The sequence below is a fragment of the Vanessa tameamea genome, chromosome 13, assembly GCF_037043105.1.
Source record: "Vanessa tameamea isolate UH-Manoa-2023 chromosome 13, ilVanTame1 primary haplotype, whole genome shotgun sequence".
In the NCBI taxonomy this organism is placed as follows: domain Eukaryota; kingdom Metazoa; phylum Arthropoda; class Insecta; order Lepidoptera; family Nymphalidae; genus Vanessa; species Vanessa tameamea.
In genome coordinates this window covers 3,185,500-3,198,293 of record NC_087321.1, presented here as the reverse complement: position 1 = coordinate 3,198,293, position 12,794 = coordinate 3,185,500, and the positions used below count along the sequence as shown (strand labels likewise).

The window sequence follows — 12,794 nt, the reverse complement described above, 5'->3', positions numbered from 1 at the left end:
TGGTTTTTGTAGTGTCCTGAGTTATCCTGATAGTTTTTAAGCAGTGCTTTGGGTTATTTAAGTAACCTAACCTAACTCAGGTCTTGTATCTTAAAATTCAAACCACTTTTGCCATCCTTACGTTACGGGTCTCATTACTCGCGAGTATTCACGCTGTCTGGGCCTGAGATATTATTATAAATTAAATTTCACTGAATCTATTTTTTGGCGACCTCCGTGGTCGAGTAGTGTGTACACCGGTCTACATGGATACGCCACTCCAAGGTCTCGGGTTCGATTCCCGGCCGAGTCAATGTGGAAAAAGTTCATTAGTTTTATATGTTGTCTTGGGTTTGGGTGTTTGTGGTACCGTCGTTACGTCTGATTTTCCATAACACAAGTGCTTAAGCTACTTACTTTGGGATCAGAGTAATGTATGTGATGTTGTCCAATATTTATTTATTATTTATTTTCACTAAAAATGAATTTAATTCCTGATAATTAAGGAAAATATCGTGAGGAATCCTTTCATATAACCAAGACGCAATACAGAGCTCTAGGGAATAAGCCAAATCTCCATCAAATCCAAGAGTTGACAGACGTATCTTACTTATAAACTATGGTATTTATAGGGCTTCGTTTCCATTTTGTCATAGGTTGCGAAATTGAAGCAAATAGAGAACCTCGTGTATGTCTATCGAAACTTATTTTTTAATACAAATTTCTCAAACTGATATAATTTACAACGGTTCTTTATTAAATATGGAATATAAACTTAATTGAAATTAAACACTCCACGGTTAGTAAGTACTTTCACTTTTAAATTAATATCAAGAGGCATTATAAATAAATTATTTTCGTATAATATTTAATAAAGGTTATAATTTAAAACATTCACTTATTTTACTACGGCGGAGATTAATTTAGCTACTGAAACGCGACTTCTATAGAAACACCTACGAGGATAAAATTAAGTATTATTTTCTATTACAAGGAACAGACGAACTAACATGAAGGGAAACAGAAAGAATACAGCTGAGCGCAATACTCGCGATCGATGAAAAAGTTATTTTGTTTTAGAGTCCAATTAAAACATATATAGTCGTCAATAATCTTCAAATTCAAATTATAATCACGACAATGATTTTTCCTAAAATAAAGTTTACAAACAGACGTTAACGTAATATATATATATATATAGATGCATTCAAATAATGACGAGAAAAGAAGGTCATTAAGCAGCAGGCAACCATTATAGGCTGTTATTTTTTTTTTAAATCTAATTTATGCTATAACGTAAATCTGAAGTGTTTGTATGAAAAGAACTCATTACAGAGTTTGCAAAGTTTTGGATTTTTATTGCCTTAGGATAGCCGATGTATTGAGAACGGTTAACGACTGAAATCACGTTACGACCCAAGAAGTCGTAACTTATAATAAGGATGAAAAGATAAAATTTTTGGTCCAAATGAGAAATACTTCTAGGGGTCCTGTACTTATGTCATTTTGAAAGTAGTTGTATATTACATTAACAGCCTGTAAATTTCCCACTGCTGGGCTAAGGCCTCCTCTCCCTTCGAGGAGAAGGTATGGAGAATATTCCACCACGCTGCTCCAATGCGGGGTGGAATACACATGTGGCAGAATTTCGTTGAAATTAGACACGCTGTGCTTGCCTGGGTTTGAACCCGAAATCATCGGTTAAGATGCACGTTTTCTAACCACTGAGCCATCTCGGCACTTGTATGAATGTGTATGAATGTGTTTTATTTTCTATAATATTTTGTGTTCGTGTGTAGTGTGTATTGATTACATCTGAAGGTAGAGTTTTTGCAGCCCCGTATGATATTGCTCTATAGATCAACTCTTCATTAAAAAATAAACCTTTAAAGTTCCAATAAAAAGATCCCTCGATGCTATTCAAAATAAATCCTGAATACGCTGAAATGTATTTAAAAATGAAAAGAAAAGAAGATTTGTTGTGAGCGAGTATCGAATAACAGATTGAATAGGAATTTGACCGATTTCAGATTAAATATAAAGTAAATTATTTTTTTTATCTTACAATACAAAAAAGACATAGGAGCTGTAAGAGATTATAACTATTCGGTTTCAATTGATGTTTGACGATAGAATATCTGATAAGGGGGTGGTAACTATTCAGAAAGGATTTCACAGAGCCTTACTAGCAAGTACTGGAGAACATTTTTCAAAACATCTAGAGCATTTGATATTACTCTTTACTTTCTTATATATTCTTCTTTACTCATATTTTCGTTTTTACATTCTTCTTGATTTATCGTTGAAACGCTTCAATAAATTCATTTAAGTCAAATGAATTACATTTGTTCCAGACAGAAGACAGTGGCATTGATCACTTTGAAGTCAGTCGGTCTCGTGTTCACCTTGGCGCACTGATAGGCAGCGGTGCGTTTGGACGCGTACACGCTGCTCAACTAGACATGGCGGGCGGAGAAACTATTACAGTGGCTGCCAAAATGTTATCCGGTATATTATTTATCATTTGTTTTCATTTGTATTCTACTAACCTCCAGCTTCTGAAACACTGTCCAATCATATTTATTAAATTGACTTCTATTCGTCATCTAATAGTGCAATTTTTGCGTTTATCAAATCCGCAAGCAAGCAATTGCTGATTTTGTTTCTAGAAAAGGCCAAAATAGAGGTTATTGAAATCTATCTTAATCTAATAATCACGTGATCAACGATTGACGTATTGAATTAAATAATTTATATGAAAGCTAACTTTGAAATAATTTCCATTTTTGTCTTGGTCTAGCTAATCCCCCCCCTCGCACCTGGCTTTGCTCAATGCTTCAGAAACTGACATGGACCTTCTAATGGAATATCACGAACATACAAAACCGCAAACGTTTTTCTTTATGTCATTGTATGTGCCAAGTAGGCCCACTGGCAAATAAGCCACCTGATGAAAAGTGGTCACCACTGCCCATATAAATTGGCACTATAAAATATTAATCGTTCCTCAGCATATAACCAATGCACCACTAATTTGGGAACTAAATTGTTAGGATTAGTTAGTTGTACATTCATTACTTGGTGGTAGAGCTTTGTGCAAGCCCGTCTGGATAGGTACCACCCACTCATCAGATATTCTTCAGCCAAGCAACAGTAATAAACAGTATTGTTGTGTTCCGGTTTGAAGGGTGAGTGATCCAGTGTAACTACAGGCACAAGGGACATAACATTTTAGTTCCAAAGGTAGGTGGCCCATTGGCGATGTATGTAAGGAATGGTTGATATTTCTTACTGCGCCATTGTCTATGGGTGGTGGTAACTACTTACCATCTGGTGGCCCATATGCTCGTCCGCCAATTTATGCCATAAAAAAAAATTTCAACCTGGACACAACAATACTAAAATTATTCTATTCTACATCATCATATCAAGATTATGTAGAATATTAAACTATTCTACATCATCATATCAAGATTTACAGTTAAATTGTTTTGGTTTGTATTTCTAGTTGATATTCGTTTTTTGAATTTGTGCAACTTCAGGCATAATATTAGCAAAAATCTATAATCGTATTTAAATTTTTTTACGCTAAAAATTAATCGATTCTATCTCACTGAAATGTAAATAATGGTTGCGTCTTAGTTCATGATAAATATCATGTGAGCAATGTCGATAAAAGTTCTTATAATAACAACGGGTTCACACGGTCCGATTTTAGCAACATGTTGCTCAACAAAAATTTAAACCGAATTTGAATGAACATGTTCTAAATGCTTAATAAAAAAATTTGCAACATTAATAACTAAGATGAAGATTAGTGAAGAATTCATGACGCAATTCTTTTAAAGTTTTTGTTTACATTCCAACAAAATACGATAATGTGAGTTGTTTGCTCTGGCTTTGAAAGGTGAGTGAGCCAGCGTAACTTCAGGCACAATGGACATAATATCTTAGTTACCAATGTTGGTAGCACATTGGCGATGTAAGGAATGGTTAATATATTTTACCGCGTCAATGTCATTGATGACCAGCTACCATCATTTGGCCCATTTGCTCGTTCACCAAAAGATTACATAAAAAAATGTGCCAAGATTAAACAGTTCAGATGTTAGATGTTCAGACGGTTCAGACTTTCAATTTAACAATTGATAGAATAAAATTTACTCCATATAATTCAGAGCATAGTTTTTCGGCACTTTAAAGATGAAAGCCCAAGTAAGACACATGAATAAATACGCACAATAAAATTTGGCTCCTATTTTAATAAACTTACCTATTATTAAGAGTTAACATATTTTATCTGATTGAATTGTTTCTTTGGCATAGTGCCGCTAGTAATACAATAAAATTATATTGAACTGAATTTGAAAAGTAAAGTACCTCTATATTTAATTTCAACAATGAAAATATTTAATTAATACTTTACAGAGCGTAATTAAATATTTACTTTAAGCGAACGATAATCAATTCTTGGTTCGTGGAACACAGGTACACAGTGAAGTATTACAAGTTTTGAACGAAGTTAATTACAGTTAAAGTCTGTTTTAAACTTAGCGTTTACTAGTCTTTAATAAAAGTTGCACTTCCAAGCATGGGTGGTTGCCCCGTAGAATGAGTTCTACATGAAAAAATACAACCCTGCGAATGCTTTTGTTGGTTGAATTTCCAACATCATATGGGCGGTTGAGGTTTACTTGCTTAACTCCCTTAACAAAAAATCCCTTATCTTACGACACTCACGGGTAAAAATGTGATGGCTCCATGGTCTAATCTAGTCTTCTGGAAGACTGGTTGATTTAATTCTTCTCATAGCATCATTGAATTCCTTTAACAAATTTTAGAAGGATAGTGTCCATATTCAAAAACGTTCAGAACCATTGCCTTGTAAGTTTAAAATTAATAATTATCCTCAAGCTTAAATTAATATAAAGCAACAAAACATTTAACGTCAGCTTAGTACACACGCTTAATGAATTTCGCTTGTTAGAATTAAGATTACATAAGGATGTCTAGGAAATGAAAGTGTGACTATCCCGGGAGTCACGTTGGACCGGTTTAATTGCCTTGTTCCGCTTTTGACGTTTATTTTTATTTCAATTATAATTCCATTCTATATGGTTATATAACAGCTGAATATTATTAATACGTGTCTTCATAACATTCTTCATCTGAACAATCGTTTCTTTATTTTTGCAAAGTAGTCTGTAAATTAAATAGCAATTCGCAATTCGAATCGGAAAAAGGCTATATCGATATCTTTGAGTTCTACATATTATATTTATACAGTAAAATACAAAAATGACGTGACTACGAGTAAACGTACCTCTACTGGACTAATGCCTCCTCTCCCTTCTTGATGAGAAGGTTTTGTGATTATTTGCTTTTTTTTATTTGATGCATGTTGATACATACACATGTGGTATTTTTTTATCCGAGACATGAAAAGTTTTCTCCCGAAGTTTTACTTCAACGAGGTTGAGATTTATTATTGTCAAAAATTAAGGACATGTGGAACACCACTAACATAACAATGTTATGTTATGTTATGTTAGTGGTGCTGGCCTGGATCTCAAAGCAAATCTTAAGCGAATTTAAGATTTAGATTCGGGTATTTGGGCGACCAATGGACCATCTAGGCTCGTATTTAGATTACCTTAATACTGTACGAGACTTGAGACACACAAACTGTCCCTTTTTTAAACCTAAAATGTGAATTACTTATCTATAAAAAATGCTATTGTACATTAAACTTTTTCGTTGAAGATAATAAGTACCTATGTACATTATTTCATTAACATCTTGTAATTAGTCTGTACAAGACAGTATTAGTATCATAAAACATTTTTATTGTTACGAAATTTGTTTCATTTTAATTATAAAGTAAAGGAACTATTTACACGAGTTAGTCTTGTCCGTTAATTAAAACTTCTCCAAGAGGCTTACTTTTCGTTAAATTAATGAAAGATAATTATTTATTATCATAACATTTTGAATTTAAAAAAATTGTTACAAATATTTCAGAGTGTACGTAAAGAGCGAACTTTAATATTTTAATTGGTAGTTAAATTACATTATAATGAGTGTAATTTAACTACCAATTAAAATATTAAAGTTCGCCCTTCATATCTTACAAAAGAAAAATTTGCCACTAAAATAACATCATCATAAATTGACAACATCCTCCTGCCCTTATCCCATAACTATCATAAAATTATTGGTGAGTTTCTGAAAAATTGTACACTCCAAAAATTTCAACTGTTTGAGACAAATTGGAATGAAGGATTTGCAATTTATTTGTTTTATTATAAGTATTAATTTATGTCCTTATAATTTAACCAATAAAGTACTTAAATTTAGTATCGTTATGTTCCGACTAAAACGTTAGTGAACTCGTGTTGTTACTGTCACAGTAGACATGACTTTTTAATTCGCAAAGTTGATGGCACATTGGTGCCAATTCTTTGGGCATTGGTGACCACTAACCATCAAGAAAAGTATTCGCTGGTTCGCCTATTCATTATAAACAAAACTATTTCAGATAATGCTACGGAGGAGGAGATGCAAGACTTCCTTCGAGAAATAGCCATGTTGAAACATGTTGGTTCACACCAACATGTCATCAGACTAATAGCGTGCTGCACGCGGCGGTCTCCACTAATAGCTCTATTAGAACATGCTCCAAGAGGGGACTTACTCACTCTCCTTCGAGCGGCGAGAGGAAGACGGCACATTGACGAACAAAAGACTAGTGAATCAATTTCTGACGGTGGTGCCAACGGTCGACCGTCTGAAGCTGACAGTATGTATTTACTTTTTATTCTAAGGTGCGATTGACAGTTTAACGATTTTTTATATAAATAATGACGGTTTTAGAGGAATTGGTTAAACCGACAAGATGAAATACATGGCATCTATAGATTTATTTGTTCTTCAGTAAAAATTAAAACTATTAGCTGTTCCAGTTTTAACTGTAGTTGCGTTTATGTTTCATTAATAAAATATAATAATTAAACAAAAACTATAAGAAGCTGATTAAAAGTTAGCCCTGATATTCCTAATAATAAAAAAATCTTAATATTTATTTTTCAAATCCCTGATAATTTTTGTGCTACAATAACTTTCAATAATAATGTGCTAATATATTTTAGTAGGCGCTTAACAGAAAAAGTCTAAAAAACTTTATTAATTATACTATTACAATTGACTCTTAAGTTAAATAATAAGATCATTGCTAAACAAAAATATCACCTATTTAATATAATAACAGATCTTGTGAAACTGTAGATGATCTTTAAAATGTAAATAAATTAACTTGATTTTTATACTGTAAATAAATATTATTAACGTAAAATTTAATGCTACAACCTCATTTCAATGATATTGCTATTTTTTTCTCAGCGGAGTATACCAACCTGAGCGATTCCGATCCTCCTATTTGCGGTAATTCGGAAGACAAACTGTATATTGATGCTAATCAGCCAAAAAGCAACGATCACTACGTGGCTGAACCAGCGTTACAGCTGGATAGCGCAACGATGCGCGAATACGCCTTACAAGTAGCACTAGGCATGCAACATTTAGAGGAACGGGGTATTACGCACAGGTAAGGTCCTCCTTATATTTCATCAGGTTTACACTCGTTAACATCCCACACCTAAGCAAATCTTTCCTTTCCTTCTTTTTAAATACAATGTTTGAAGCGAAAACCACGACGCTGATTAGTAAATAATTGATATATCAGCAGAATCATCATACATAGGATCATGCAGGTTTTCTCAAGAAACATTATATTTTTTGTCAAGTGGTTTTTGTCAAGTATAAGATAGATAACCAACCCGCATTGGTGCAGCGTGGTGGAATATGCTCCATACCTTCTCCTCAAAGGAAGAGGAGGCCTTAGGCCAGCAGTGGTAGAGGCCAGATGTTAATGCTATGTAAGATAGCTTACCTGGATAAAAAGAGATCTTATTCACAATTAACTTGTTTTATATGTTTAGATCAAAATAAATTCAAATTATTCTGATTACATGTACTATGTAATAACATATTAGTATTTTTTCTCTTTGATATTATTAACATAATATTATATTCAACCAAAGATTTCGGGATATTACATTAATTATCTTCGTTATAATAAATAACTAATTAACGAATACATTGAATTTTCTTTATATTTGAATTAATAAAATAAATTTTCTCGTGGATGATTCTTGTATAAAAATATCTTTGGGTATTAAAATTATTAATATTTGTTTTTTGTCAATAAGATATTTTTAAATATGTTTAAAGACAATTTTACTATATCAAAGTATTTCTATTTTATTGATAACTGAAAGTTTATTTCAAGTTCGTAATAAGAACTTTAAGAAATGAAAAATTTCAAATCAATCGTCTTTGTGAACTGTCTGATATTTAAAAAAAAGAATAACTCGACTCTCTCTGCCTTAGGGGCGAAAGCCCGAGAATTTGACAATATTTTCTCAGAAAGCCGTGGGTTCATGTTCCCGGCTTTCCCGAAGTAAATATTTGATTTACCGTTAAGCACAATCATGTTACGCTAACAAAAGGAAAATGTTCCGTAATCTTGACGTGGCTTATAAAAAGCTTACTTTATAAATACGACAATACTGTTTTTTTTTTTGAAGTTCCACCTGAATGGGTCATCGTTTATCTAACGCGAAACAGTGTGTATTAAGGGACATAACATCTCATATCCGAAGATTGGTGGTGGTAAAATTTCAAACGGCCCCAATGCTAATTATGACCACTCACCATCAAGTGGCCTAATTGCCAGTCCGCCTACCAATGCCACAACAAAAAACAATCTAAGTTAATATCGTTGTGCATATGGGTGCTATCCACTCAACACCAGCTGGTATCGGTTTGTATATTTAAAAAATATATCATTTTTTTAACATCATAGAATGGTTCTTAAAATAAATGTAAACAATTTCGAATTGGTTTATGAATTTATTTTACTTTTTTCACAAGTTAATATTATCTTTTCTGTAGTGGTGATAGTGTTTACTTTGACTATCAATATATGTGTAACATTTTCTATATGGAGAAAGTCAATTTGAATTTAATTTGAAATTATAATAGATTAAATAAGTATATATATATATTTGAATTCATATAACATTATATTTCATTAAATATTTACTTATCTTTTACGTATTTACCTAAGTCGCGAAATCTTTTAATGGCCAGTGCCATTAATCACTGCCATAGAAAAAAAGATAAAAATCAGTATTTTTACCTTTTTTTCTATTTACAAAACCTACGGCCGTAATAGTCATTTCTTCGTGTAGGCTTTAGTCGTGAAAGTGTTTTAGTTTCGGTGTGGCCAAAATAACCACAGGATCAGTTATGGGTTAATACATTCCAGCATCTTTCATTCGATTGCTTTGACATTTTGAGCAGGGTTGACAGATTCTGGCTTAGTACTTGGCACGCGAATCTTTTTGATATTTCGAAGAAATAAAATAAAAGCACATTGTATCGAATGCTCTGCACGAACTAGTTTCGAATAAAAAAGGTCGGAACTCGGAAGCTCGTAAAAAGTAAAACACTCGTCTAAAAATCTTTAGACCTATTTAGCTTGTTAAACGTCGCTAAGCAACGGTTGCTGGGTTATCGAATTCAGAGCAGAAATCCACAAACCTACAGAGATCTTTGAGCGTTTGAGGAAAAAAATACTCTCACATCCTTAAACTAAGACTTTAAATCGTATGTGTCTTGTTAAAATAATTGAATGCCAAAATTTTGCGGACATAACGGTTTATTCTGTAAGTAGGAACATTAACTATCATATTTTTAATATATTAAAAGTACTACGTATTATATTGATCAATGGATTTGTTAAGATACAAATATATCCTACTAACAAACATATACTAATAACTATTGTCTTGCCTATAAAATATTTAGGCAGCTCCGGCTTAACAGACAGAATGTCACTTTTTTTGGTCTCTTTGTTCTCTACCATATTGTCGTCATAGCTATAGCCTCCTGGTACAATCGTGTTTCTTTATATCCTTATCTAGAGACATACTTGTAAGACTATCAATTGGAGTCCTTACCATTATTATTTTTTCACACCATACCCAATATTATTTTTTCACTCGTATACCTCTTTAAGCCCTTGCCACATGTTGACGACTCGAACTCTTTCCGGCGTGGCCGTTAATCTAATGTATAGCTTCCCGGATCAATAAAAGTTACTAAATATTTACTAAGAAATAGGGCACATTTGTGCAATGTAATATGTGCTGTGCTTAACTTGTCTCCATAATGAGCGCGATCATAACGATTGATCAATCGGTCAGAAGGACATCGTCATCATTAATATAATAATCTTTCAAATTATGTAGTAAAATTAATTTATTGCAAAGAAATATAATTATCCAAATATTACATTCTAAGCCCAATTAATATGATACGTCTGTTCGCCCTAATTATACTTTGTTTTACTTTGTTCTACATTTCAGGGATCTTGCTGCTCGGAATATTCTAGTCGACGGTGCTGGAGTTCTGAAGGTTGCGGACTTCGGCTTATCCCGTTCAGGAGTGTACGTGCACACCCGATCCCGTCCTGTACCTTTAAGGTGGCTTGCTCCAGAGGCGATATATAACTCAAAATATTGGAGTGCAAGCGATGTTTGGGCTTTCGCTGTTCTGCTATGGGAGATTGCTACTCTAGGTATTTTGACTTAAAGCTAATTGATCACGTTGTTCAAATCTCGGACACAATAAAATTTATTCCTTCTTTAAATACGTTTAGTTTAGGAAATACAGTCAACAAATTATTTATAAAGCGTTCTCTATTTTTCTAGGTGGCTTCCCCTATGCTGAATTGAGCAACCGAGAAGTTCCTCAATTCTTGACAGAAGGAGGGCGACTTCCAAAGCCGGCGCGAGCTTCGCCCCGTCTTTATCAACTCATGACAGAATGTTGGTCCGAAAACGCCCAAGACAGACCAACATTTTCCGAAATCGTCGAAAAACTGACGGTCCAACAACAATTGTATGTTGATCTCGACTGCGTATTCCCTCCAATAAAGGACAACTTCACCACCCTTAGCGATTACGATTTCACAATACAGAACGACTTACATGTCGATCGGTGACCTACTTAAAGACTGAATAATATTATTGTTGTTATTATTTCCATTGTTTTACATATTAAATGTACGTAAGCTCTAATATTGTTTTTGTTTCAAAAACATATTGTTGTAGTCCTTTCACGACTGTATACAATGTATACTATGTGAATTATAATATGTATTTACATATACTAATTTATGAAGTTTATATCCAAGAATAAAAAACTTTAAAAATATTAATTTTATGCTTAATATCTTCTTTTTTTATGTAATATTCATATCTAATACAATGAATATTAATGTTTTTTTTCGTGCATGGGAATTGTTCAGCAAAGTATGTGAGATTATTACCCACTAAGACCTTTGGATTGCCACCTTAGTCACGGATCGGCATCATTTAAATTCACTTGGCTCAAGATATTTTTATGAAATATTCTTTTACAAGTACTTCTGAATTTTATCATTGATCATTATAAGAACTGGACTGAGTGGAAACTACTACTACTACTACTGGTTCATTTCGAAAAAATCAGCTGTATCTTTCCTGGTGTCAATCTTGATCATCGGGTATCTTCGCACCCAGGCGAGGGAAGATACCAATATACGGGAGTGTTCCTGATCATACTTCATAGGGGATAGGATCTCGATCCCACTTTTTCTTTACCCACTAAAATATCTGTGATGACAAAGCACAGACACAATTGAAAAAAAAATCGTCATCGTCTAATAAGTACATCTAAAATATTAAATAACATTTTCACATTTAATTGTTTTGTTTATAAAAAAAAAATGTCATAAAACTCACAAACTACAAGTAAATAATAACAAATCCTCTCTGACTTTTCTAGCCATTGCTCACTTACTTGCCTAAAGTTAAACAATATCATCAACACAAGAACGATTTTTGGTCACGTCGGCTAAATTCAAAAACTAGCGCAGGAGAACTTAATGCGCTTAATGCTGAGCTTCCTGATTCCGATCTACTTGAGAACAACGTGACAGAAAAACCATTTACTTTATATGAGCTAGTTAAGATTTTAAACTAAGTTAAGACACTAAACGAAAGACGTCACAGCGTTTCACAGTTTTATATATTAAAACTTAACGTGCAAGCGCGTAACGTGCTCCTCAGGAAATTCTAAGATCACACAAGTAATGTACTAATTACTAAACTAACTGACGGAATAAATAAAATAGTAATTAACAATACATTGAACATCGTTGCCTAATTAGGGCAACTAATGAAATACTGAAAAGTTTTATTGAAATTATATTGATATACAAAAAAATATACAATAATACATGAACAATTTATTTTGTATTTTTATGGCTCTTGATCGACAGTTAAAGTAATACTCAATTTCAAAATAAATGTATTCTGAATTACATGTTTTACAGTTTTACAGTCATGATTGAAATGTTTTTTGTTGCATCACTTTATCGGACTAACAATGTCCAATATAAATAAATTGAAGATTTCGAGTCTAAAAATTAAAAAGTAAGTTTTTTCCCCTTTTTCTAATAAACAGCACATCGCTGCTGATTGTAATAAATCTCGAATTACATATCGAACTTGATGACGACGGCTCCTTGACGGGTTTAAGCCACAATGGCCCAAGAAGCCCAAGAATGACAATGCGACTGTGCGAGTTTTGCACATTATAGTACACCATTGTGACAGCAAACACAACTGTAAACCCTAATCCCTTAC

The 12,794-nt window shown here is 33.1% G+C and overlaps 1 protein-coding gene across 2 annotated transcripts in view; it reads left to right on the top strand.

Annotated features, from left to right (window-relative positions):
* The window catches only part of LOC113397965 (fibroblast growth factor receptor 3-like), a 144,725-nt gene extending 133,542 nt beyond the window's left edge, over positions 1-11,183 (top strand). For both annotated transcript variants that reach the window (XM_064216616.1, XM_026636505.2), the window contains exons 10-14: positions 2,334-2,487; positions 6,518-6,778; positions 7,378-7,582; positions 10,470-10,681; positions 10,815-11,183. In XM_064216616.1, coding sequence (XP_064072686.1) covers positions 2,334-2,487; positions 6,518-6,778; positions 7,378-7,582; positions 10,470-10,681; positions 10,815-11,107 — 1,125 coding nt within the window. In that variant the 3' untranslated portion in view covers positions 11,108-11,183. The remainder of the gene's footprint in view (positions 1-2,333; positions 2,488-6,517; positions 6,779-7,377; positions 7,583-10,469; positions 10,682-10,814) is intronic.
* The last annotated feature ends 1,611 nt before the right edge of the window (positions 11,184-12,794 follow it).